Source organism: Adiantum capillus-veneris, chromosome 26 (genome assembly GCF_014529385.1).
Source record: "Adiantum capillus-veneris isolate H3 chromosome 26, ASM1452938v2, whole genome shotgun sequence".
NCBI classification, from domain to species: Eukaryota; Viridiplantae; Streptophyta; class Polypodiopsida; order Polypodiales; family Pteridaceae; genus Adiantum; species Adiantum capillus-veneris.
The window spans coordinates 18728294-18755864 of NC_140956.1; the positions used below are offsets into that span (position 1 = coordinate 18728294).

Here is a 27571-nt window from a genome sequence, read left to right on the forward strand (position 1 = left end):
GGTGGTGTCCTGTGATGTCGTGTGATGTGACTGTCAATTTTGTACATGTGCTAGATGTGTGTTCCTAGTACGTAGGTACTAACAGTCAGTGTCTGCTAAGACGGTTTATGGCTTTTGTCGGTTTTGCATGCGTAATCGCAGTCGATTACAATGCTTTCAAGAGGGAAGTATGTCACAAAGTGATGACGTGGCGGACAGCAAAAACCCTATTTTTTGCCAAAAACCCTAAAATTCTTGCAAACCCTAATTTTCGAAAATCGCGGAGGCTGAAAAAAAATAAAATAAAATGATGAGCGACGTTAATTTTGCTTTTTTTATTAAAAAAAGAGAAAAGACTCTCTAAGACAGAGAGAGAGAACTGATGCTTTTTATTTCAAAAGCTTTTGGGGCTCTGCTTTTGGGCATCCCTTGTAACCTTTAAATTAGTGGTGAGGGCCTCACTTCTCAGAGCATCTGGATGCAGAGTCTGAGAGTGAAACCCTACCCACTCTCTTGTACTTTGAACTGATTAATATAAAAAAGAAATACCGAAAGGGACGCCAGTCTTTGGGGCCAATATCTCTAGGCACGGAACTCCGCCGAGCCAGTGCAAATCTATTGTGATCTGTAAATTGTTTTGAAGTGGTTATTTGGTGTTGTCGCGATTGATTCTTGACTTGGAGTGTCCAAGTCTGTTACATCCTGTCAATGGCCTTCCTCACTATCTCAGCGGTAAAAAAAGCACATGTGTGTGGGCATGGATTGGGGGGGTCGGGGAGGGGCGGCTGTCCAGAAACAGTGTACAAAGATGATGCATACTAGCCCCAAGTCTCTGTAGAGGTAATGGCAGGGGGGGAGACTGCTCATGAAAGAGCCGCCACGCCTCACGCAAGTCCTGACTCAAGAATAGCAGGTAAAGATCCTGCTCTAGTCGAGCCAAAAATGCCCTTTTCTTCCGCCGCACTAGGAGTCGGAAGTCAATCTGTGACTGCCTGTGAGTGATGTCTCCCAAAAGCACCTCCCTCTGAAGTCTAGCTCTAGTCTCGCGGCATTCCACATCATACCAGTTGTTCTGGGGCATGCTCCCAGAACGGCGTCTCTACTCAGGCTGAGTGTGTGGGTATGCCTCTGCTGCTGCATCATGTAATATCTGTGTCAGTATAGTAGTAAGCTCCTCCAGAGGTCGTCCTGGCTCCTCAATACACAAGCGTCTGTATATCCCATCTATGTATACAGAGTCCGTCTCCCGTGTGAAGGTGTAGCGAGTAGGGGAAGCTGCCCGTGGCATGTGTGCTACACTCAACTGGAAAGAGATGGTCAACGACACAAGAGCATGATCCACTGCCACACCAACAGGTATGGGCCCAACAGTGAGATCCTGGATACTAGAGATGAGGCTCGGCTGTGCCATGACATAATCCACTGTGCTGGCTCCATGTCTGTGTGGAAAGCATGAGAAACCTCCCGCAGCGGGAAATCTCTGTAGGCCATTCAAGATGGCCAATCCATGTGCAGTCCCCATGTCTATCAAGTGCCGTCCGTACTCAATACATTCCCCATCCTACGATAGTCTAGATAGGCCTGTCTCCACAACATCCAACTCTTTCAGCATCTCCTCTGAGGTATCATAAAACACTGTCTAATGATGGGCACTCCTAGCATTGAAGTCCCCTAGAATGATAATGTCAAAACTCCCATATGTCATCATCCAAGATAGAAAAGGGGGACTGTCCTTTAGGTGGTGCATATACTGACGTACTCGGGGGAAAGTAGCAAATAGCAATGTAAAGATATCTGCCTGTCTCTGCTCTCAATCTCACCCACATGTACCTAGAATGATAATGTCAAACTCCCATATGTCATCATCCAAAATAGAAAAGGGGGACTGTCCTTTAGGTGGTGCATATACTGACGTACTCGGGGGAAAGTAGCAAATAGCAATGTAAAGATATATGCATGTCTCTGCTCTCAATCTCACCCACATGTACCTAGCTTGCTCATCCCTGCATCTATATGTATCAATGGCTGCAACTCCTCCCTGAATAACACTGCCACTCCTCCCGAGCCCCGCCCTCTGTGCTCTAATCCCTTTTTCCCTTGCCGCTCTAATCTCTGGCATTACCTCCTGCATATGAGCGATTTGTGAGAGGGTAAGGTCATCCCCGAGAAAGATACCTGTTATCTTAAGAGTTGGTCTTTTCTTCAAAAAGTCTTTCTTTGCTTCCATGGAGGGAAAACGAAGGATGAGTGCCCTTTCTTTCGAGGTTTCCCCATTGCTCCCATTTTTCTTGTTGTTGCCCACTCTCCATGCTCTTGAGTGCATCGGCTCATGAACCCCCATCAAAGCCATGAGTTCTTTTACCTCTTCGTCTACATTTTCTTTGTCTTTAAGGCCGCAAATTCTCACATGTAGAGAGCGCACACGTCGTCTTTGCTCCTCTTCTAGGGTCAAGTTGATAAGAGAGCGAGAGAGAGAGAGAGAGAGAGAGAGCATTAAAACTAGTAGAAAAAGCTCTGACCACATGGAGGCTTGAGAGCTCAAGAATTCAAAAAGAGGCTGCTACGCTAATGAAGTAACGAAGCTACTACTTACAAAAGGTAAGTGAACCACACCTTTGCCACCAATAACAAAGTCCATATCCTGACTAAAACAAATGGAACAAGGTGCTGTCTATCACTAATGTCTATCACTAACACAATTCTTCCTATGGTGCAAACCCAAAGGTCACCCATTTGTGATGCTGTTAGTGAGTAAGTTGGCCTGATTCTACCTACCAATTACCTGGGTCACATCTTCAATAATCTTAAAAGTTGCTTTCAAGGCAATGTAGTCCACATTGGTGGCAGCTTCAAGTGCAGCTTTCTATACTGATCCGCTCTCCAACATTAACCAAAAATTCAAAACTGCTTCAGCATCAATTCCTAGGTTGCTAACCTTAGTTGCAGCCAGAGGATTCAAAACCAGAAAAATGCACCGCACAAGTGAAATTAGGTCATCAACAAGTTTATAAACCAAATATCTTGCACCTTGCATGTACTGCTGAAGCATATCACCAAATGCAGATAGAATACTTCGACAAAAATGTCCAGACTTGCAATCACTCTTTTCAGCAAACCCCCAATCGTGAATAAACATCCTAAGCTTTCCTGTTTTCAAACTCTTTGCAACCATGATATTTTCCTGGCACACATCCCTGTTCACAATATTCAGAACATGTGCATTCTGAAGCACATCAACTAAGTCCGCCAATGGTAGATCTTGCCCTATTGCAGATGCCTCAAACGCTTCACCTGCAGGTTCCATCACTAACATTGACCCCTCAGTGCTGCATTCGATAACTCTGGGTACTCCATCGACACCCTGCAACTCATTTAAATATCTGGCATCATCACCATGCTCCGCATATCCCCTTTTGAAAACTTTTAAAGCTACACAACCATTGCCACCACCACGATCAGCTTCATAAACATTACTAGTCTTTCCGCTTCCCAAGTACCTTGTGATCGTCCACCCTTCTGGCAAATGTGCTCTCCACGCCATTTGCACACCTAGTGAGGCAGGTTCAGCTGTTAAAACGCCACCGATGCTCTCTTTCACTGAAGAGGTAGTACAGCTCCTTCCAACTTTAAACCCACCAAGAGACACATCAGCATCGCTGCATAATGATGATGCCCCGAAACGGGTGAGACGAAACCAACAAATCTGCCTCAAATCTGTTATACCCAAATGACCGATAGTCTTTCAGACATTCTATTAAGAAACTCCTGCCCATATGTGATAGCTTGCCCAACTGAATAGTCATTATCAAAACAGGATGTCGGACCTGAAGAATATAAGCTAATAAGTGCACCTACAGCTGAATGTTCCACAAATGCACGATCCTTTAACTTCACATTCAACATCAGGCTTCAGTGTCCCAACAACACTTCTTTTTCCCCCTACCACCTCATAATAAAAAAAGCATTGCTCACAGGAGGAAACAAATCGTTGTAGAGTCTGCATGGCATGTTCCATGCTCTTTAACTGTACACAAGAACTCCACATGCCATTACCTCCCCATAACGCCTGTGCTTGGCTACTGTCAAGCAGTCGAGGAAACGTCGGATCAACTGCACTAGCTTTTGCATGTCTACCTTTAGCTTGATAGGAAAGTGAGATAGTGTATGACAGACTGCTTAAGGACCCACTGGTCCTCCTTCAACACACACACACACACAATAACCAGAATCAACCACTCCTGCTTAAGACTCAGAAGGGTGATGAGAGGGAGAGTACCTTGAACTATCTTTTAGCCCTCTTTTGGAGAGGGCAACAGATACATTGACAAGTATTGCATCATCCAAGTTCGGAAAAACAGTACGAAGCATCCCGAGGCTTTCATCAGGGCTAAAATACACTAACGTTGGAAACTCCTTCGCAAACCGTACACCTTGGGTATCCTCCGCGAACAATTCAAGAAGAACGTCTCTCACATCTGCAGCAACAGCCATTACCCTATCTTCCGAAGCCAAAGAGGACGACTTTGATCCCTTCTTGCTCCTATCGGCGGACAACGGAGACTCAGCCCGGGACGGGCGTCCCTCACTTTTTGCAGGGTGTTGCCTGTCGCTGCTGTCACACTGGACCTTCTCCAAAAACCTACGTAGAGGCTGCAGCTTATCCGCCTTGGCCAAGTGCTACGACAACCGGTTTTCACGCTGCTTACCAGAGTTCAAACCTAATGTCGTGAACTCGCGCCACAGCATTTGGCAGATGGCCTCCCATGCTGAAAGTTGGCCGAGGTGGGAAGGTCGCCCCTCTAACAAACCCCAGCGGCCATCTTTCGCTTTTTGGAGCACCAATGAGAGCGCGCCCCCGTCCCAGTGTGACACCAGCCTCAGACATCCTCTTCTTGTTGCTTCTCGTTTGCAACCTGCAATTTTCTTTCGAGCCCTTTTTTGAAGTTTAAAAGTGCCTCCAAAGCTCACCAGAACCTTCAAAAGTGAGCCTTTAGAGAGGTATCATGGAACAAAGTATGAAACCCAAAGTAAGTAGTTTTATCACTCTCAAAGGACTTTTTGTTGAGTTAGAGCTAGTGAAATCCTCTCAAGCTTGTCCTAATGTTGTTGTGCACCATTTATAGTATTGTTTAGCTACAAGCTTCAACACCTTGGTTCGGCTTGATTTAACAAGTTTTTGAATCTATTTGGTGAGCTCTCACTAACACCTTGGTTCTGGTTGATTTACTAATTTTTTCAATCTATTTGGTGTAGCTCTCACTATCACCACTATGAACTTTCTATTTTCTTGGCTTTTTTGTTTGATTTTTTTCCTTGTTTGGTCCTAACTTTTTTTTTTTTTTTTTGGTTAGTTTGTTCTCAATCTTTGTTTCCTTTCACTCCCTTTTTCTTCTTTAGATTTATTCTTGGTTCAATGTCCTTCAGTGCCACTTTGGTCATCATCTTATAACCCTACCTTGTTTCTATTTTCCTTCATCCTTTATACAATTGTATTCTTGCACATGGAACAAGTATGCTCTCTTGCTCATTAGTTTTGGCACACTCCTTACCCATTTTGATCTAGTCTATTTTACTAAAGCTCTCTTTCTTGAAAACACATGGGTGTACCAAAACTCCATGCATGAGTCTTACATTTGTCCCTCTAGATGTTTCATCCCAACGCACATTTTTTTTCCTAAAACGTCTCATTATTTAGAGAGGTGTCACTCTTGAGATCATAAAAACTACTCGTGAATCCTTCCTCAAGGTGATTGTAACTACAATAGGAACTATGTCCTTTTCATTTTTATTACAAAAGAAAATTTGTGAATGGATGGCACATGTGGATATGCTAGCAAGTACATGCATCCACTCTTATTGCTTGATCTCATCTTCAAGGAGTGGATCTATCACATAAACCTTGTCTTAGAATGATGATTACCTATCAATCTTATCGCATCATTGTTGTTTGAATAAGGATATTGTCAACACTAGAAGACTTTTAATAGAGAGAGTAAAACCGATGTGGTATTCAAGACACAATTTAGACAAGATATTTAAAATGATAGTGATCTTTATTGATGGCTACTGATAACTACTATACGTTGACTGGCAGTCAATGCAAATAACTAGCACATGTAAGCTATTATCAGTATATGCTAACTAGTAACTTGGTTGTATACTGACAAGTGATTGTATGTATTCTAATTAGCACCTATTGTGTATGTTGGATGAGTCCTAACTAGCAGAAGCTCAATGTGCTAACCGGAAATAGTGTTGTAAGCTAGCTAGCATCTACCTGGGTGCCAACTAGCACTTGTCTATAGGCCAACTAGGGTATGTCTATATGTCAACTAGCACTTTGTGCACTATATTAAATTAGCATCTTTGCTAATTCCCAAACTTAATGCTAATGGCTAAAGATAGAGTGCTAATTGAGTGTCTTGTGTGCAATCCAACCCCACCCAATACAATGGTAGCACAATTGCCTTAATTTCATCGCTTTTCACTCTCTCTATACTCCAATTCCTTTTGAGACCTTTCCTTTTCTATATGAGTGTAGTTGATTGAGATAGACAAGTCTTGTGGATTCCTTTTCAAGATAAATGATCCTTAATGTGGAGGAAAACTTTCACTCCAACATGAGGTATCGAATGGATCCACCTAATCTGCTCCTAGAATAGATAGCCTAATGGGTAGGTGGTTGCACTCTACCTTTGCATGAAGCCAACTTGGTGGATTCACTTAATATAATAGAGGTTAAATTAGGATGATTTAGTTGACTAGATTGTATTCCATACTTAGTGGATCATTTTGTCTTCATATATCTCCATTAGATGCCATCAATGTAGAGAAATGTGCACTCCTTGAAATTTCTCCTTACGTGTATGAGCATTTCATCAATCAAGTCAATGCTCAATGCATGTTGGAATAATACGTAGGATGTTTTATCATCATCATGGGAATATTTTATCTTTCCATTTCCCCATCTTTGACTTGGGTCAACCATTGCATCCATATTTAGCCCTCGCTCACACCTTTGTAGGGACGATGTGAACTTGCATACTTTACGTTGAAAAGCCAATATTTTCCTTTAGATAGTTTTTTTGTAGAAAAACAAGAACCACGAATAATCCTTTCACCCGACAAGAAGGAATTAGAACTTGAAGCAGTTTAAAACAACTAGGGCTAGCTTAACTAAATAAAAGGGGGATAATGGAGTGGGGTTAATAGTGCCAGACAATGATACTAAGGCATAGAGAGAGAGAGAGAGAGAGAGAGAGAGAGAGACTTTTGAACCAACCAACCTTGGTAATGAATGACTAATTCATGATACAATGGGGGCAATTGGTTGTTTATATACCCACCTTAATAAATTGCCCTACCCAGACTTTGACAAATAAGTTTTTAAAAATTCTAAAAGTCAAAATAAATAATGGGATCATAGTGGGCTATTAACATGAGATGCTATAACTTTAACACCCTCTCCGCATCTCACAGTGGACATAAATAGTGAGAGCAAGTTGATGAAGAAGCTACCATGGACACCCCAACAACATTGGTCATGCTGGAAACACCTCGATGGATTTTCTACCTCTAATGTTTTACCTTAGAAGAATGCCATCTTGAGCATCATTTCCCTTGTAGAAACTTGAAATGTAGACCACACTATGTCCAAGAATCCCCATTCGTGAATTGTGGACACATCACATCCAAAACATCTGAGACAATAAACTTCAAAGCACATCCTATCCATAGTCTACCCGACCAACAACAATGGATTTGTGCACTCATCCATAGTGTTTTAGATATGTCTCATTGGTTGCTTGTGAGATGCATGTGCCTTGAACTCCAACACAAGGGTCAAAATTATTTATAGGGAGCATTGCTTGCCCCTCTCTGCCACTCACAAGTTTCTCTCTGGCTGAAGCTAGTGGTAGCAATGATGTCCACTTGACTAGAAGGAGGGGGCCCTTGTTATCACCACACTAGCAGACTGAAGCTAGGGTCATCACCACACTAGCAGACTCTTTGTTATCCTTCCCTGAGTCATTATCAATGCTTTCCTCATTATGCTTACCTTTTCCTTTGTCCTTTGTAGAGCCTCTCTCTTTGCCTTTGGATCTGCAATCTCTATACAAATGAGCACGCTTCCCATAGTTGTAACAATGGCTATTGGTCTTTGCTCTGGAATCTGAAGTAGCAAGAGCTTCAACACCTTTGTCAAAAATTTGAATTTTGCAGTGAGTTATTAACATGGCTTGGAAAAAGAACCGAGATCATCAAATTCGAGCTTTTCCTTCGTGATTTGAAGTCGAAATGTTACAGATACCATTTTGTATGCCTCAAGAAACTTCGTGAGTACCAAAGTAGCTAATTGAGTACTGGTCAATGTACTTTGCCTAACTGATAATTGATCATGAATAACCTTAGCCTTCATAAGAAATAACTACATGGAACTTTCGGTTGGAAACTTGATGGCAAATAACTATCCAAGAAGGGTGACTGCTTGCTTTGTAGAATCCCAATCTGTTGGGATAAAGGCATTGTGCCTTTTCTCGGGGCCGAACGTCTGACCACCCACTAACTACACTGAACTTTTCATATACCAAAGAATAAGGCTCATATCTTGGAGGCTTGCTCCACCCACACAACATGGTCTCTCCTCTTCCCTCTCTCACACCACACCATGCACACACAAGTTCTATGCACAACACACTCTTTCAATTTTTATCAAAGCTAAGGCTAACCTTGTGTGCACATTACAAGTTTGCGAGCGGTTTTTCTCGTGTACACAAAAGCTTCTACGTCGGCATTGTGTGCATATAGAATGCAGTGCAAGAGAAGCCCAAATTATAGATTTGTGCTTAGGAACGCATATTCAACTTGTATAGAGCTTGGGCAGCAACCCATTAATGATTTTTGCAGAGAAGAAGCAAGAGCAAGAAGTACTGCAACTCCTTTTTTGTTTTTGTCCCCCGATACAATGTTTTTTTGCATATCTCCGTCATACAAAGTCAGATAGATATGATCTAGGAGAATATCCTAAGGTTTTGGCACATTTTGGATGTGCTGGTCATATCAAAATTTTGAAATTTTGAGCTCTAAATTTTTTGGAGCAGTCTGCAGTAATCTCAATGTATAAAAGCTTGGTAGTTTGGATTCCTACATTGCAAAGCATTACACGGTTTGCATCTCTGGCTATATATGTCACACTGTGGTGCTATTTGAAAGAGAACTTACCTTGCATTTGTGTGTTCAAGTGATGCTTTGGGATGTGACTTTTAATATTGTTATACATTTGGATGACGTTTTGTACGCATTGTGATTGTGTGGACTGTTCTCCAAAGAGTAGTTTTAGGACGGTTGTGTGCACTTTATGCTATGTATGCATATGCAAATACAACGTGAGCTATATATAGCTTACATGTGATAGGTTCATAGGTATACAACTATATATAGGTGAAGTCTCCATAGAGCTACTCTTGTGGGAGTGAGCTTGTTTGCCATGCTTATGTTACATGTATGCCATATGTGGATTTGTTATTGAGACGGATTGGTTTTGGACAAGTTTATGCGCTTTTGATTACGAACCACAAATTTTTTCTTGCTTCTCTTCATCATGGTTGAAGAGCATTTGGTCACTTTTGACTTGGAGTATGACATTTGTGGATGAGAGTTTGAGTCTCCTTTTTTGCGCATTGCTGGATTGGCTTAATGCATTTTACACATTGTTTGTATTGCTGATTGTTTATGGTTGAGATTGTTTGATCAATTTTCAGGGGGAACTCTGTTAGATTTTTTCCAAATTCTTGCCATGTTTTGTGCGAATCTATAGTTTAGTTTATGATGGTTTAGTGGTCGAGTTTGACTCCCACTTTTGACAGTTTTATTAATTGCATATGTTTGTTTGGCTATAGATTGCATGTGGTCTTCTTATGGGATGCGTTTTGAGCATTTTTTTCTCACTACTTGCGTATATGGTTATGCACTTTACGCTTGGTTGAGCTGTTTGTCCTAGATTTGGCTCACTTGGTTAGTGACGCTATTTATACTTGCAGATTATAGAGCCGCTTTATCCATATGAGAGCATCGATTTTGATGCAATTGATCATGGTTTTCATGGTTGCATAGTGGTCAAGTGATCTCCCATTTTGACATTCACTTATGGCAGTAGACATGCATGACAATTGAAAGTCTACAAACATGGCTTGTGAGAGATAGAGATCTTGTTCATGCCCGAATACTTGTGTTGTTAGCATTGTGGTCAAATATGGCACATTAGGCGCCACTATTTCAGATGTATGAGGTAGAAATGGAGATCTATGCATTATGCAGATGAGGTTTTGACACATACTAAAGCAGTGGCTTCATATGCCAGTGATGGTGATGTCATGTTTGCCTTTAGCATTCCTCTTGCTTACATGTCTTGAGAGGTGACAGTTCTCCCCGCTGGTTGCTAGATGAGGACGCAGGTTTTCCATGTCACATCACATCGTGAGTGGTTCAACACATTCTCTAGTGGGAGCTTTGGTTGTCCACACTTGGCTGATGATTTGACATTTAACGTTGCAAGAGTGGGGGATGCTTGCTTGTCAATACCCAGTGGTGCATCATATATGCTACCACATGTGCGCTATGTTCCTTAGTTGAGAAAGAGCTTGATCTTAATGAGATAGTTAAAAGATTATGGGTGTCACACACTACTTAGAGAGCAGGCTTTTTAGATGCATTGCAAATTGTTAGTGATTTTCAAGGGAGTGCGTAGTGGCTCGATATATCCTATGCATTTGTTTGAGATACGAGATGACATAGTCTCAGTTTTCTTGTTGGCATGCGTTGAGCAAGAGATAAGACATGACTCCTTTGTGAATGAGCTCTAGTATGCTTAGGAGATAGAGCATTTAGCTGTACAGGAGGTGCTAGTATACTCTATGGAGACAGAGGTAGAGCAGCAGTGCTCTAGTAAGACACAACAAATGTCATCAAATTTAGTGCAGTCAGTGGTAGAGCAAGTCTGCTCCATAGAGACACAGGTAGAGATGACATACATGGAGTTCTTTGATATGCTCATGCTAGAGGCTAAAGCGTTGATGCCAAGACGCATGGTTCTATGTATGGGTGAGAGGGACGTAACCTTCTTAGTGTCGATGATGACACATCCATACATGATGAGAAATTTTGATGATGTAGTGTATACAGATAGCACATGGGAGGCTACTATAGCTAGGTTTGCATAGATTTTGTCAATTTTCAAACATCTCATGCTCGACTTGTTAGTGTCAAGGCTCGAATTAGTAGTTGCAGTGGGAGTGTTTGTAGTTGGGGTTGTTAGTTGTACAATGGCTAAGAGAGACTACCAATTCAATGAGAAATAGAAAACATGCACAATTGGCACATCTATCATATCGGAATACACGCATAAACATGCTTAAAGGGCACAACTTGCTATGCAAGCATTTAAGCAGTTGTGTGTATGTAAATATGGTAGATGTGATGATAGTGAAACACTTTTATTTCTCATTGAATTTGTAATGATTTGTATTGAACAAGTGATCAATTACTTCATTGCAGATAAGTGTATTTTTTTAACGCCATCTCTACAGTGTGATGCGGTGGTCTACACAGCTAGAGATAGAGTGATTATTGAACCATAAACCCTCTCTATAGCACAACACGATGGTCTGTACAACTAGAGATGTGGAATCCAACCCTCTTTGTACTCTCCCTGCAGTGCGAACCGATGGTTTGCATAGTCAGGAAGAAAGTGTCTAATTTTCTAACCCTCTTGTAGTGTGATGTAGAGGTCTATACAACCAGGAAAAGGTACCTAAGCTAAAATATCCCTACTGTGTGATGGTTTGGTCTCACAGTCAAGGACATGGTACTAACCTATAGATTAACCCCAAAGTGTGAGACTATGCTCTACAACAATAGAGTTAGAAAAAATAAAAAGTTAATTATAAATAATAAAAATAATTAGGAGAATTTAAATGATCACTTCAAGCAGCTCTCCAAGGGCTCTCGAAGTGCTCTGACAAGTCAACAAGAAAAGGAATCTGACAGTTCGTTCAAATTGTCAGCAACGCTTTTCTTTTATATAATACAACACTTCAATCAAAATATAGTTTGATCAAATTATATTTATAAAAATAAACGCATGTTATACAAAAATACAATGTTTAATTGCGTTTTAAACTTATAAAAATCATTATACGCACATATAAATGCAAATTACTTGACCACACTAGCCTTATTCTTCATATACCAAAGAATAAGGAGCTCCTCATATCTTGGAGGCTTGCTCTACCCACATAGCACGGTCTCTCCTCTTCCCTCTCTTGCACCGCACCGTGCACACATGCATTCTGTGCACCATGCATACTTTCACGATCACACATTCCAACAAGGTTGAACCACATAGCGTTGGGTAGTCTTCAAAGTATGTATGGCCATAGAAATTTTCCCTCTAAGAGATTCCGCAATGCCCGACATTGCCTTCACATTACCCACATCCTTATCGACGCATGATTTTTGATACTCATCATCTTGAAGGCATGTGTACGTGTTATTGGGATCCTTGTAGGACAAGGCTCTGAGCCATTGACTATTTTCCATAAGCCTTTCTACGTGAGCCAAAGTCACATAATCAAGTTCTAATGGGTGCGGTTATTGCCGTTCAATTTGTCATTGGTGCTCGAGCAAGGGGGGGGCCATGTTGAAGTTGCTAGATCTGGAAGTGATTTCTTCTTGCACTCCAAAATGGTGGCAAAAAAGTCCAAGCCGCTCCAAAACACTTTTGAGGTGCTTGCAAGGTGTCTTCCCAAAGCCATTCCAAAATTTGTTGCCCTTTGTGAACCTCTTACACGCCTCCCAAAGACGATCAAGGGAAAACAAGGTCCTTTGGTGCCCTTCTCTAAGCTTCACCCCTAAAGCAATTGAGGGTGCCTTTGTAGGTTGAGTCAACAAGAGAGGAAAAATATGGGGTGTGTCAGCAATGAGGGGGCGAAAGCACAATTGCATCTTAAAATGTTTTCTATGCACAAGGGTGGAAGAGCATCACCACTGCCACCGTCAAGGCAAAGCTGCATATGGCATATCAAAATGCTGTGAGGTGGGAGGGTACATTGCCGTCGCCCGTCGCACCAAGCACAAACACTGGGGGCGTTTAGAATGCAAGGCTAGAAGGGGTCGCTAGAGGGTGCAGTGCCGAGTGTTTCAAAATGCAAGGGTGCACTAGAGAAGCTCTACATTAGGGAAAAAAATGACTCAAAAAGGGTTGTGTAAGGAATTGGTTAACTTGCTTATTAGCAAATCCATTGACGATCAAAACGGTTCCAAATTTGGCCATTTTGGTTATTTAAAGCATATATATACTATTTAAAGCGTATCTAAAAGATATCATTTTCAAACTATTCCTTTGCAGCTCACCTTGGACTTTGTTCTCATTCACTTGACTGGCGGCAAATAGCTGTTTCCACTTTTGAATGATTCAATTCCTCCTTTTTCTCTCTTAAGGCTCTTATGAGCTTTTAGAGTGCTCTACTGACTTTCACGAGCTTTCCCTCTTCTCTTCTAATGCTAAAAACTCTGCTACTATACCTTATGTGTGCTCTTCACTACTTACAATGAGTAATACATCTTCCATTAGTGATAATCGCAAGTTTCACTTAAACATTAAGGTCAATGAAGAATATGCAACTACACAGAGTTTCTATCAAAGACCAGTTACAAATGAAAATGAAGCACAACAACTTTTTAATGAGAGGAAGAAGCACATTGACCTATGGAAAGATGGGAGCTTTTATCCCGGATCCTAGCACTGGACGGTATCCATCCATCCTAGCACTGGAAGGCTATCTCAATTACACTTTAATCATACACATTACATTCAATATCTCCAAACTTATTTGTCTTCGAATGCAACATGAATTTTAGAACTTGAAAACCAAATAGCCTCTCTAAAATAAGAAAACCATCAGTTGCAAACTTTAAAAGAAACTTCATTAGGATTAAGAGCACAAGTAAAACAAATGAGAGATGTAGTAAAATTGATAGAAGAATCTAGACAAAGAAAGGGTTAAAAATTACTAGAGAACATGTGACCAGCCTCTTAGGATTTGATATGTCTAATGCTTTGGATGAGGTGATGAAAAAGAGTGGCGTTTTGATACTTTCCAAAAATTGAACCCAAAAGAAATTGGTATTTCAAAATTTACTGAAAGATATGGATTTATTGGTCCAACCTTCTCAACTGTAAGAAGTTTGCGGCACTGTGGAAGTGAGTAGAAGGGGTTATAGAGCCATTTCTAAAACTTGGCTCTAGGACCTTAAGTATTATAAGATTAAAGCTTTTGCATTTCCTAGGCCTCACAATGTTGGGAAAGTGAGGACTTTGTTAAATGAAGAAATACCCAAACATTTCGGGAAATACTATCATATAGAGGGAACGATGCCATACGAAAAATAGAAGAAGAAATCTTCTTTTGAGTATGATGCTTTTAATAACATTTGGATGAGTATAAAAAAAGTTCAATCTACTATGGTGAGATTCTATAAAATACGAGACGGAGATTGTGAAGGAAAACTTATAATTTTTATGAATTTGGATGAGGCTCAAATTCAAAAATGTCAAAAAATGAAAAGAGTAACTATATCCTTAATGAGTAGAGCATTGGACTATAGCAAGGGTAAGATAGATTCCCCATCCCACAATTTTTTTTTTTTTTGGAGATATGGTGGATAGGAGCAGCTCAAATACTAGTAGAGAACCATGACACGGTAAAATATCTCCTTTTGCGGACCGACATACCTTTTGTTAAACATACCCAAAATGAAAGTGAACAACTCCATGTAGATGGCATGTGTGACTTCATTGTAGAATGGCATTGAGTGCCGACCTTAAGGCACTTAAGTGCATGTTTGGTGTATGTGGAGGTGCCAATACCAAGTATCCATGTCTACATTGCATGGCAAGCACTCGAACGAAAGGATGGCTTACAAAACATGAGGTTGAGAAACCACCATTGAGGAATAATGTGAACATCGTTGACTACCCATCGTCTTCTATGATTTGGGATCCAATTCTAGCAATAGATTTAAAAAATATACATATATGTTCAATGCATGTAGAGATTAGAATCTTGGACAAATTGCTTTGATTCCATCTTGATTATGCATATTCTCTTAAGCCGAGTACACTTGCACAAAAAAATGCAAAAATTTGCTCTCTGGAATGGGTTTTCATGGCGGTCAAGTGCATCTGGAAAAAGATCCTACTCTTTCTAAAGGGATGGCTGATGTTTTGCAAGATGTTTCAATGAGAGGAGCAAAAGCCAACAAATTTTTGAGCAACCATGATAGCAAACAAGTCGACGCTATGTGGAGATGTTGGAAGGATCTTTGTGTCAAAAATAACAAACACCAAAAGTAGACCAGATGTAGCCAACAAACGCATGGAAGTATAGAAGAAGGTCGACAATTTCTTGAAATTTTTGAGACAAAAAATTAGCTCAACTACTTATGCAGATGACTTTAAGAAGGCAATAAAGCTTTTAATGACCTACTATCACAGATGCTTGGAGAGAAAAAGACCTCACATATTACTTGGTAAGTGTTCAATTACTTCTTAAAGTTTGAATAATTTTTCACATTGCATGTTACGAGTTCATTTTTTTAAATTTTTAAAAAGAATATTCTCTATATGCGTGGACCATATTTTGCAAAACAAGGACCACTTGCAAGATAGAATACTCAAGGAATGGAAAATTCTCACTATCAAGCGGGAACATCGTTTTTCAAATGTACGAGAAAGGAAGGGAGGCAAAGATGCAATGCACTCAAAGAATTATTCAATCGGTTCTATAGGAGGCAATTACACAGGATGAGATCAAACAACCACAACCATGCTTCTCAACCACAAATGGAGAGTTATGATTCACTTTGAAACTTTGTACCCCTTTCTAAAAAAGGATCCAAATTCAAAAAATATAGCTATGTGCAAAATATGTCAGTTTTACATCACTTTTTGATTCTTTTGGTATTACTTGGCATGTCCCCCCTATATCTCAAAAGATTTCTTCTTCTATAGCCCCCAAGGAGGTTGACATTTTTCTTCTCAGCTACAGTAGAGAAAGTATCCCGCTCTTGACGCATTGAATTTTGCAACATACCCAAATATTCTAAGTGTTGCAACTCTCTTAAGTAGCAAGACCTTGTTTGCATTGATTCGAAGGGGAGTGTACCCCTAAATCGTGAAGATATCTTCAGGGAAAATATTGGCAAATCAGGATCTTCAGAATACTACATGTGAAAATCATAGAAGGTGGCATTATCCAATGTAGACAAGTAGTGCATGAGGGAGGAACCATCCCTTCTGGAAGTGCTTTGGAACCTTTAGCTCTCCCAAGAAAATTATCCTTGTCAAAGAGTTCAATCTGCAAAACAAGAAGTAATAAATAAATAACAAAAACTTGAAAAGAAAAAGATTGTAGGAAGGGAGATCAGGGTGAGCCTGAACCTACCTTCTGCAACTCATCCTTGGGTAGTGACTTTTTCTTGAAGGAGATTGCATGATCCAGTCATCTCTCTTTTGTCAACATCCTTTTCTACCTCCTTTAACTTAAAATCTCTACCAAAAGATTAGATACCAAGCTCAACAAGCTTCTTTGCCTTGCACTCAAACTTGGAATCCTTGGGATTTATTAACCTATTCTTTCCATTTACTTGATATATTTGTTGAACTAGCAAGACTCACTCTATCATGCAACCTCCTACTGCTTGGATTTAAAGAATGACTAACACTAGGTGACTTTTTTTTCTATGTAAAGCTTGTGATTTCAAAAATACAATTATTTTGCAGCCACATTCACGTTTACATTAGCCCCAATATTTTATTTTATGTCTTTTACATTAGCATGACAACTCTTCATCTTATAGAAAATAACATATGTGCTCTCCCTCACTCGACTTGTTTCTTTTGGAATGTTTCCAACATTACAAGGGATGAAAATTGGGTAGACTGGATGTCTCCATAACCTTAAGGTTTGGGGGTCTAGATGGCTAGAACAATTTGGAAAATCCTTTTGTAAGATATGCATGTGTGGTGATAGTCCTAGGAGGGTTGACCTCCTAGGAAGTTTTCCCCCAATTTCTAGAAATTGGTATACGAGACATCCAAATTGATGTGCCTAGAACTTGAAAATGAAGTTTCTAGAATTTGGGAGTCATTGGGTAGAAAAGTGGCCTTTTTCTTATGTCTTTTTGAATCGGTTGATAAACAGTGCTTACATTGTATTGGTTCCTGGTGGTGGCTGTGTTGGCATGCATACAACCATGGACAAGTTGGCACCAAGGGGGGTGATGAACTATTGCCAGCATGCAAGGAGAAGACAAAGTGTCTAGACGGGGGGTCTCGCTAGAATAATTTGGAAAATCTTCCATCTAAGCCTGCATGTTACAAAACAGTTTTGGGAGGGGTGACCTCCACAAAATTTTCCCCCCTATATCCAATAGTGATGAGGTTGTAGAATTTCAACCCCTTTTGCTCAAGGGAATAAAAAATAAACACACATTTTTAGATCAAGCTTAGTTTGCAAGTCATCCAACACATGCACATAAGTAGCACATCCAAAAAAAATCATCATTCCAAACCAGATTTTCTTGGGAGGATTCTAGTGGATAATGTAGACAATTGTAGACTTTACAATAGTTGCAACTACAAGTTTTATATTCTCTTTAGCAAATTTACCAGATGCATTGTTGTTGTGAGAGTCATTTGTCACAAATGGTTTGCTACCTGAAGAAGGAACATTGAAAATAACAACATTACTAGAGGTAGACCTTGATACTAGGATCACATTTATCAGGTCAAAAGTGAATTTGGATTTTTGTGCACTAGATTGGAGCATTTTTAACTTGAAATCTGCCAAAAATTTTGGGGTAAGTGCATGCTTGAGACATCAAAAGGGTCCAAAAATAGAGATTGATGCATATTTGCATTCATCAAAGTGTGTTGAAAGACTGTGCAAAAGTTGAAGTGAAAAATAGGTCAAAATCACAAAGTAAGAAAAAAATCACGATTTTTTCTTGAAGATTCCTGAAGGGTGTCAGAAACACGTGAAACTTGGTGTGCTCATAGGCCTTGGTGTGAGAAATACACTGGTTGTTCCAAATCAAATTTGGATACATAAATCACAATTAAGGTTCTAAACAGTGTCAATAAAGGACATTGAAACTGCTAAAACAAGGTTTAGGGGACCTTGAGAGAGAGAGAGAGAGAGAGAGAGAGAGAGAGAGAGAGAGAGAGAGAGATCACTCTCATGCATGAATATTTGAGGAAATAGCACCACCTTTTACCTTCAATGAATGCCCCATAAGCTTTTCTTCTCTCATCCCCTTCCACTTTCTTCAAAAAGTGTGTGTGTGTGTGTGTGTGTGTGTGTGTGTGTGTGAGAGAGAGAGAGAGAGAGAGAGAGAGAGAGAGAGAGAGATTAGCTTTACCATAGTTACCAGATTCATGCCCCTTGCCTAGACCCTTGTCATGACAATTTTTTGTGACCCATCCGAATTTGGAGTGCCTTTCAACGAGGCCTCGGCATCAAGATGGCATCACTGTGTCCAAATAAGATGACAAATTTGTGTGGCATGTGGTTTAAGCTTTACATATTCTTTAATTGGAACTTGAAAATGCAAGAGATCACCTTCATTGGATGGATTCTCACCGTCAAGCTCAAATTCCAAAGTACCATGTAGTCAATTAAATGATGATGAAGGTAATCTATGGTTACGAACAAGATAGCAAAAAGTTCTCTTTTGTGCTAGTTTTGTGGCATGAAAGGGAAAAAAGGTACACAAAGGAGGGACTCATTGTATACAACGTGTCTTATCAAGGGTTAATTTTGAGTCACTTTGGTAATTAGACCATCCAAATAAAATATAAGCTTAAATCCATTACACATCTCATCACTGACCCCTTTAAGTGGTTAGTCACCGGTAACAAATGGTCTGCTCTAACCTGGATACTCTTTGAACTAATACAAAACGTCAAACTCTAAAAGTAAAACAAACCCATCTTATTTACTTAGCGTTAACACATATATATGTATCCGTATTGTTCATTGAATCCATAGCACCATGCATAGATACTGAGGAAGATGCAAAACAAAACCCAAGACTATGATTTTAAAGAATTCCATACCCACCACGAAAGCACAACTCGGGCATTGATACCATTGTTGCGTACAAAGGGAAGGTGAGTTTCCCATAGCAAGAAGTAAAATGAATCCGCCTTTGAGAGAGTGAGAGAGAGAGAGAGAGAGAGAGAGAGAGAGAGAGAGAGAGAGAGAGAATGAAATGAAATGAAATGATTTATTAGAGTCTTCAAAAGGCAAAAATGACCTATGAGAGCAAGTTGTTACAACATAGTGAATATGATACCATGTCCGGAATAAAAAAGAAATGAAACAAAATACAATTACTACAAATTGGGACTGTATGGATGTGCCAGCTAATACAAGGTGCCCAATACATTGTGTAGTCCAATGAGAGAAGGGGGGGGGGGGGGGGGGGGGGAAGATAGTTATGGTAGAGATCCATCCTCATCCGCACTATGGCCGTCAAGAAAGTATGGCTCGAATCCTTTGATGTAGTCTTCGTCTATACTATGTAGCTCCTCTCCTCAATTGCGGTCTTCTAGATCTCCCTAGCTCCAATGCTCGGTCTATGAGAATACCGAGTGCGGGCAAAGCTTTGCAATGGTGGTTGCTCCTCTGGCTACTCCTCTGGGTGCCCAATATCTAGTGTAAAGAAATCTGTAATCTATCTTTGGGACTGCTGTCTCTCTCCGGCTCTCCTCAGTAAAGTGTCTCTATGCCTGTGTAGCTCAAGTAGATACAGTCCAAGACATATCTGATCCTCATAACTCATGACTTTAGATAGAGGCCCAAAACCCTCTCTGAATAGACAATGGAAATGGCCTTGTATCTCATAGTACACTGTGCAATGGCATATGTAATGTAATTCTGTCTCTGGCTCTAGATGACATAAGCGGCATATCCTGCTATCTGATGGTATCCCTTTGAATCTGCCAGTCTCAATCTTGAGCTGATGTGAGGATGTGCGTATCTGGCCAATGGCACAATACAAACCATGAGAAAGATGTGTGTCCATTAGCTAGGTCGAATCACAAACCCGTCCTCTGTGAGGTGGAGAAGATGTTCTCTATAGAAAGCCATCTTCGTGCCCAACTCTTGTACCGGCTCTATCCATGTCCTCCTTGTGTCCAGCTGGATCAGATCCTGACGAATGAGTCTAGTGATCTCCACCCGTGTCAGGGACATCAAGGGTGCCGGTAGAGAGTACTAAAAAGGAGGCAACCTGTCCATGGTGAATCCATGTGTCTGAAAGCATGATGTCCTTTGTGCATACCAGCATGATGTATCCCCCTATAGAGCTAAATGTCTGGAGGACTCTAGGGCCAACCTGGCATATCTATCTTTGGTACTATCCCATAGGCTATGTACAAAGGAGATTGATATGGTAAGCACCTCAATCTCCATAGGGGGGGCAACTAACTCCGCTCGAATGATATCATGCGGTACGGAGGCCTCGGCTCTAATCAGCCGAGAGATCATAGATACCAAGGGCCTCTCCATACGTCTCCAGCCTTCCTGACCTACAGAAGGTCCCCAAACCTGCACCCCATATAGCATAGTACAGGCAACCAAAGTATCAAAGAGCCATAACTTTGTCCTAGGTTCCTGGAACTGAACCTACAAACACATCCTCTCCAATCCTCCCAAAGCCGCATAAGCTCTAGTCAGTCTAGTCTCTGCTGCTCTTCTCAAAGAAAATCTCAGCCCAGTAAAGACTACTCCCAGGTAAGTGTATGCATATGTATACTCCACAATCTCCTGACCATACGTGAAAGTAGGTGCTAATCTCCTGATCCACTGTGGTGTGGTGTTAAACACCATAACCTTGGTTTTACCAAGGTTTACACATAATCCACTATCCTCTACAAAACTGTGTAGTGCATCCAAATGTCGTTGCATACCCTCTGGTGAGTCAAATATCAACACAATATCATCAGCATACAACAACAATGGGATCCACGTCCCTGCCAGTTGGGCACCTCTATCACCCTCTCTGTGAATGTAATTAGACACCTCATCAACATACATACCAAATAGAGTAGGAGACAATGGGCAGCCTTGTTTCACCCAAATAGTAGAGCGAACTAAATCAGATACCCCTTCCGGAGTGCGTACATGTCCCATCACTAATCTGTACAAAGCCATAATCCCCCAAATCAACTCTATAGGCACCCCCATCTCTTGTAGTCTGCGCATCAATCGAGCTCTCGGTACCATGTCAAATGCTTTGCGGAAATCCACAAAGCTACAATAAATCCGCCTCCCGTGTGACTTGTCCTCCTCAATGATGGCTTTGAGTGTCAGAAATATGATCAAGAGTGGAGAAACCCCTCCAGAAACCGGCTTGACCCTTTGCTCATACACCCTCACCCTTTGCCCAATCACTCAAGTGTTGCTCAAGAATGGATGCATACAACCATGTCAATGTGTGTCCAACCATAATAGTGTGGTAGTTCCCAGGCTCTGTAGGATCACTTGCCTTGAAGATAGGCACAATAGTAGACAACCTCCAAAACTCAGATAACCCCTCACACATGGCACGATTGAACAACACTGCAAGAACCTCCATCAACATATCCCTAGCATGTATGAAGTGCTCTGCTACTAGACCGTCATGATCATATGCCCTCTCGGTCCTCATCCTATCAATGGCCCTTTGTACCATCTGAGTGGTAAAGAAGATGCTCGTAGATGGGCATGGCTCTATAGGGTCTGGAAGGGGTTCCTGTCCAGGAACCGTATATAACGATGTTGCATATTGGCCCCACACATCAGGTGAAGTAATCACTGGGAGAGGGGAGTGCTCATGAAAGAGTCACCATGCCTCTCCTGAGTCCCTACCCAAGAACATCTGATATAAGTTTATCTCCATCTGAGCCAGGTAAGCCCGCTTCTTCCGTCGCACAAGGGATTGGGAAGCAATCCGAGACTGTCTGTAAGTGATGACTCCTAAAAGAAGATCCCTCTGAAGCTGGGCTCTCATCTCTCTGCACTCCTCATCATACCAACTATTTTGGGGCATGCTCCTAGAATGTCATCTCCTATCCGGCTGAGTGTGTGGGTATGCCACGGATGTAGCACCATGCAGTGTGTTAGTTAGTAGAGTGGTCCACTCCTCCACTAAGAGGCATGTACCAATTGTGCCAGCTGTGCCTTCCCATAGCTGGTCCCAAATCTCCTCTCTATAAATAAAATCAGTCTCTGGTGTAAATGTATAACGGGTGTGTGACTTGCCTCCTGATGTTTGGGTTGTACTATACTGAAATGAAACGGACAGTGTCAAGAGAGCATGATCCACTGCTACGCCCACTGGCTTGGCTCCCACTGTGAAATCCTGAATGCAAGGGACAAAGCTCGGCTGTGTCATAACATAGTCCATTGTACTAGCCCCATGTCTGTGTGGAAAGCATGTGAAACCGGCTGCTCCAGAAAATCGCTGTAAGCCATTAAGTATGGCTAACCCATGTGTAGTCATCATCTCCATGAGGTATCTCCCATACTCCGTCTGCTCTCTATCATGTGAGAGTCTATCAAGCCCCAATTCACCTACATCCAGCTCTCTAAGCATCTAATCTGAAGTGTCGTAGAAGACTGTCTGAGAGTTGCCTGTTCGAGCATTGAAGTCCCCTAGGAGAATGATATCACCATCCCTAGAAAACTTCCATATATCATCGTCTAGTATAGAGAAAGGCGGCTACCCTTTGGATGCAACATATACTGACGTACTGGGAGGAAAGAAACATACGGCAATGTATAGAAATCGACCTGTGTCATCGCTCACTCTCACCCACATGTATCTAGCATGCTCATCTCTCCGTACAATATGTAGTAGTGATTGTAGCTCCTCTCTAAATAGCACTGCTACTCCTCCTAAACCTCTACTCCCATGCCTAGATCTTGTAGCTATCCTATGGGCTGTCTCCCATTTATATCCCACCACATGTGGCATCACCTGTCCAGGGGCCTGGTGAGTCTTTGAGAAGAATACAATGTCTCTGTCTCTGAAACTTCCTCAAATGCACCAACGTCCAACCTCATAGACCCATTACAATTCCAAGTAGCAATCTTCAATGAGGTCCCATAGGTCTCGCACCGTCATGCAACGCGCCGCTCTATAATCACCACCCAACCATCTTTGTAGAAGGCTATCTTTCCCTTCTCCCTTGCCGCTATAATCTCTGGCATTACCTCTCTCATATGTGCAAGCTGTGAGAGAGTAAGGTCATCACCGAGGAAAAAACCTGTTTTATTGAGAGTAGGCCTCTTCCTCAAGAATTCCTTCATCTCTTCCATGGAGAGGAAGTGAAGTATGAGAACTCTCTCCTTTGAAGACTCTCCCAGGCCATCACTTTTCTTGCCTACTCTCCATGCCTTTGTGTGCAAAGGCTTCTTCACCCCCATCATGGATGTGAGGCTTATGACCTCTTTCTCCACATTGTTTATGTCCTTGAGGCTGGTCACTCTCACATGTAGAGCCCGCATCCGCCTTCTTTGTTCCTCTTCGAGGGTCATGTTGATAAGCATTGGTGTAAATGGAGCTTCCTTACCTTTCCCTTTCTTGGCGACCTCAATCCATTTTGCGGCCTCGTCCACCTTCTTCTGTGTCTTTATTATCATATTCGCCCATGAAGACGTCTTTGCCACATTCATTTTCTCTTCCTCTTTGATCATCCTTACTTGTTCCTTGATTTCCTCTTATCACAGAGGGTTGAAATTCACCTTCTTCTAGTACACTGCTTGCTCTGTCAACAAGCTCTCGTTTGAGGGCTACGACTTCTTCTTTGAGTGTCTGTGAGTCCTCCTTAAATGCTTGTATCTCTGCGTTTAGGTTCTCTTTCTCCTTCTTCCATTATGCGCCTTCGTTGAAGACCATCTAAAGTAGGTTGGCGTTCTCCTTCCACCATCCTTCCATCTCTGTTTTCCATTCCTTTCTATTTGCGTCATCCGCTTGTTCGTTAGCATGAAGGTGGCCTTTGCTTGCTGCTTGCAAGTGGGTGAAAGATTCATGGCTTCCGTGTCCTGTCAAGGTGGAGCAAGGGAGATGGTCTCCATGTTCAGTGAGGGTGAAGCAAGCGAGGGGCGGCTCTACCAGCCTCCAGCCCACAAGAGGGGGGTGGTGTGAGAAGCTCCAAGACCCCAGCCCCCAGCTCTCAAAAAGCTCCCACTTCAACTAAACCTCACCGAAGGCATCTAACAATGACCGTAATGCTGTATGTACCACACTGTCAAATCATCAAATGCCCCAAATTTCAATGTACATAAGCTGCATACTAAAATTGTTCAAAATTGTTCAGTTTGACGCAAAAGCCCCCAAATTAATTTCTGCAAAGCTAAACTTTTAGCCAGTCTCCAAGCACCCACTGTCCTGTAGGCACCTCAAATGTCCTGCAACTGTTGTCCGAGGCCTGCAAATTTGCAAGTGACTTGCGCCTGCAGCTGTGAGCTGTAAATGACTTACAGATGGCCTGTGCTTGCAGCTACAAACAGGAAATGACATGTGCCTACCTGTGAGCTGGAACCTTTGCTACAGCCTCTGCACCTTCTGCGTCACCTGTGCGCCCTCTTCAGCCCTGCGCACTTAATCTTCTTTAAAAAAATTTACGTGCCGTGAATTTAAACCTTATCATATGGTTCTATGTGCCATTAATTAACACCTTATGGAAAGGTTTTACGTGACGTAAAATCTGCTATCGATTCCATCTGTGTTGCCGCTGTGAGCTTACGCGCAAGAGAGAGAGAGAGAGAGAGAGAGAGAGAGAGAGAGTATGATCATTTTTTGTGCTATTGCATTCTATAGCCTTCTACATTCAAATGGTGACTACAAGCTCCTTACCTCCATGTTATGATGATGTATCATGCACTTTTTCTCTCTAATGTTCTTTGTTGCTCCTACATGATAAGTCGACATAAAGAACACCCCTAATCTTACAATGTCTTCATGGTCAATCATGCAATATTTCTAAAGTATGAAAGTGACGCACTCATATATGCACACATATGCATTGAGCTGCATTGTGCATATTTTTTGTGGAAAAAAGTGTTTGCCTTCCCTCTCTATGCTTGTAATGCAATATTTGACTTTCTATGTACATAAGAAAGGAGCTCTACTCCTTTAGCATTCAGCATCAGCAGCTACACCTCGATACATTTGCTAGGTGGGGTGCAGCTAGGGGCTTTCTTGCCTAAACACCATGGTACATCCTGATTGCAACAAAGCTAGCTAGTAGCTTATGTAGTCGGAGAAGGGACTACCCTGCTCCCACCATACACGGCAATACCCTAGCTGCAAAGGCACCTAGCTCCCAGTAGTGGGAATAAATGTGGTTAAAGGCATGAGAATCCTCACCCCCATCACGGCCCATACTCCCTTGCCTTCAACCCCACTTAGCTTCGATGCGGTCTCTTTTGCAATATCTGGTGTTTCAGTTTAAAACATGAAATTATAATGAGAGTGTAAAAAACTTCTTGTGTTGCATTGGCAATGGTAACGTGAGATGAGGGAGGATTCTCATCCGAATTTTATAGGGTAAAGGAGCCAATAAGGAGATCATCCAAAGTGTGGATGAACCCATCCCCAAAAGAGAGACATGAAAAATAGAAGACTTGGAATCTTGCTTGTGTCCTCTTGTGACTTGTTGAAATGTATACCATTATTGGGGCTGGATTGTCTCTAATCTCTGAAATAATCTTCCAAATTTAACTTTCTATAAAAGTACTAAAAGGATCTAAAATCCATGATTATTACATCATCTCATCCATGTTTTCATGAGGAAACTAATGCAATATTGGCATGATTTGGGCACCGCATTGCCAGCCGACCAGAGCTGTTGGGTAACACACAGAGCAAGAGAACATTCAAGAAACACCACCTAAGAGCCAGAATAGCTTTAACCCAAGAGCCTACAGTTGCAAATTGATCGCATGCATGGCTTCAAAGTTTAGGCAAGCTTAGCCCCAATCTCACACTTCTTGTTGAGGATTTCTCACCAATGTCATGATTGCCAATAGATCTAGCTTGTGCTGCAAGATATTTTTGATAGTATCAAGAAGGGATCCCAAGACTGCCTGATGGTCCATAGTCTCCTACCCCAATGATCAATCAAAGCTTGGAGACAAGTCACACCTCCACACCTATTTGCATGTTCTTGGCTTGTTTTAAGCAATCAATCTCACAACACGATATGAAGCCTCATGACTAGTGTGAGGCTTTGCATGCGTCTTTCACATTATGTTAATTCTGTGAGGATCTACATCCCCCATTTCCAAGCACTGTGTTATCTACTTAGACCGTTGATCTTTGACTCTCATTACAACCATGAAAGACTACCTTGTTTTCAATCTCTGACATTGGTATGTGTCATGTGTGGATACTGATTGTGCATAAGCCTTCCGCCTAACTCAGATGATTGGTTGGAACACTAACTCAGATGATTAGTTGGAACACACTCTCAGATGAAGCTGTGCACTACTAGAGACAAACAATAACCTTGGCAAGGTAAATGGACACACACTCATATGAAGCTCCACTCTACTAAGGATAGTCAGGAAGCTAAGGCAAGGTAATGTAGTAAAACCAAAAATATGCAAACCCATAAGTAATCTCCTTTTGAGACGAATTAAAACCCATAAATACACTGAAGGACACCACGTAATCAAAATCCAAAGACAACTCAAAAGAAAGCACACTACGCGGACATTAACATACACAACTCCAAAAAATGATATATTGTGTGGCCATCAATTGTAGGCAAGAGTGTGGGCATGCCTACTCTGCACATCTGTCTAGGTAGGCTTACAGTTGGACAGTGGGTATGCTTTCTGTACACATTAGTTGTAGGTAGGCTTGACATCAACCAAACACTCAAAAGAATGATGCATTGTGGGGCCCGGCCCTCAACTGTAGGTATCCCTTCTCTACGCATCAATGGTAGACGGGCTTCAAAAAATTGATGTAGTCTGGCCATCAACTGTAGGACAGACTATTAGGTACACATCAGATGTAGGTAGGTATACAAGTGGAAGTAGAATTGGCTACAAAGCATGTTATTCAAGCTGCGACAAATGACCAGTGAAACCGGCCCGTAGGGCGGTAGGCTTTGGGTTTCACCCAAAATTCTTTACTTTAGACACACACAGAGATAAAGTGAAAAGGAAATCTGCTACGGGAATTAACACTTAAGCACACACACGGCTCGGAAGCTAGAATGCTCTGAGCAGACGCCGACAACCTATAGGCCCCAAAATTGGTGCCCCTTTCGGTATTTCTTTATATTTGAGAGAATAAATTACAAAGTAGAGTTCTGGGAATCCTTTACCTATATCCAGCTAGATACCAACTGGTTTGGCCAAATTTCAGAAACATAACAACCCCAAAACTTGTGCAAAACCAATTCCCCTACTGGAAATCATTTCCATTGGCATAAACCCTCTGATTCCTGCCCAAAAACAGTAAATTCAGC

At 41.6% G+C, this 27571-nt stretch overlaps 1 protein-coding gene across 1 annotated transcript; it reads right to left on the bottom strand.

Moving 5' to 3' along the window:
- Positions 1-1861: 1861 nt before the first annotated feature.
- Positions 1862-23783, bottom strand: LOC147423082 (uncharacterized). The gene is made up of 8 exons (XM_086501446.1): positions 23660-23783; positions 17664-17755; positions 16326-16394; positions 4256-4656; positions 3792-3803; positions 2915-3635; positions 2762-2842; positions 1862-2620 (listed from the first exon to the last, which is right to left on the bottom strand). The coding sequence occupies exons 1-8, from the start codon at positions 23781-23783 to the stop codon at positions 2540-2542; spliced, it is 1581 nt and encodes a 526-aa protein (XP_086357572.1). The 3' UTR covers positions 1862-2539.
- Between the last annotated feature and the right edge of the window lie 3788 nt (positions 23784-27571).

Excerpts from the sequence above, each read along its gene's own strand:
- LOC147423082 (XM_086501446.1), bottom strand. The coding sequence starts at position 23,783 with ATGATCAAAGAGGAAGAGAAAATGAATGTGGCAAAGACGTCTTCATGG. Across the intron at positions 16,395-17,663 it reads AACTTGTAGTTGCAACTATT|ATTGAACTCTTTGACAAGGA; the intron begins GTAAAGTCTACA and ends CTTGTTTTGCAG. Across the intron at positions 2,621-2,761 it reads TTATTGAAGATGTGACCCAG|GATATGGACTTTGTTATTGG; the intron begins GTAATTGGTAGG and ends TGTTTTAGTCAG.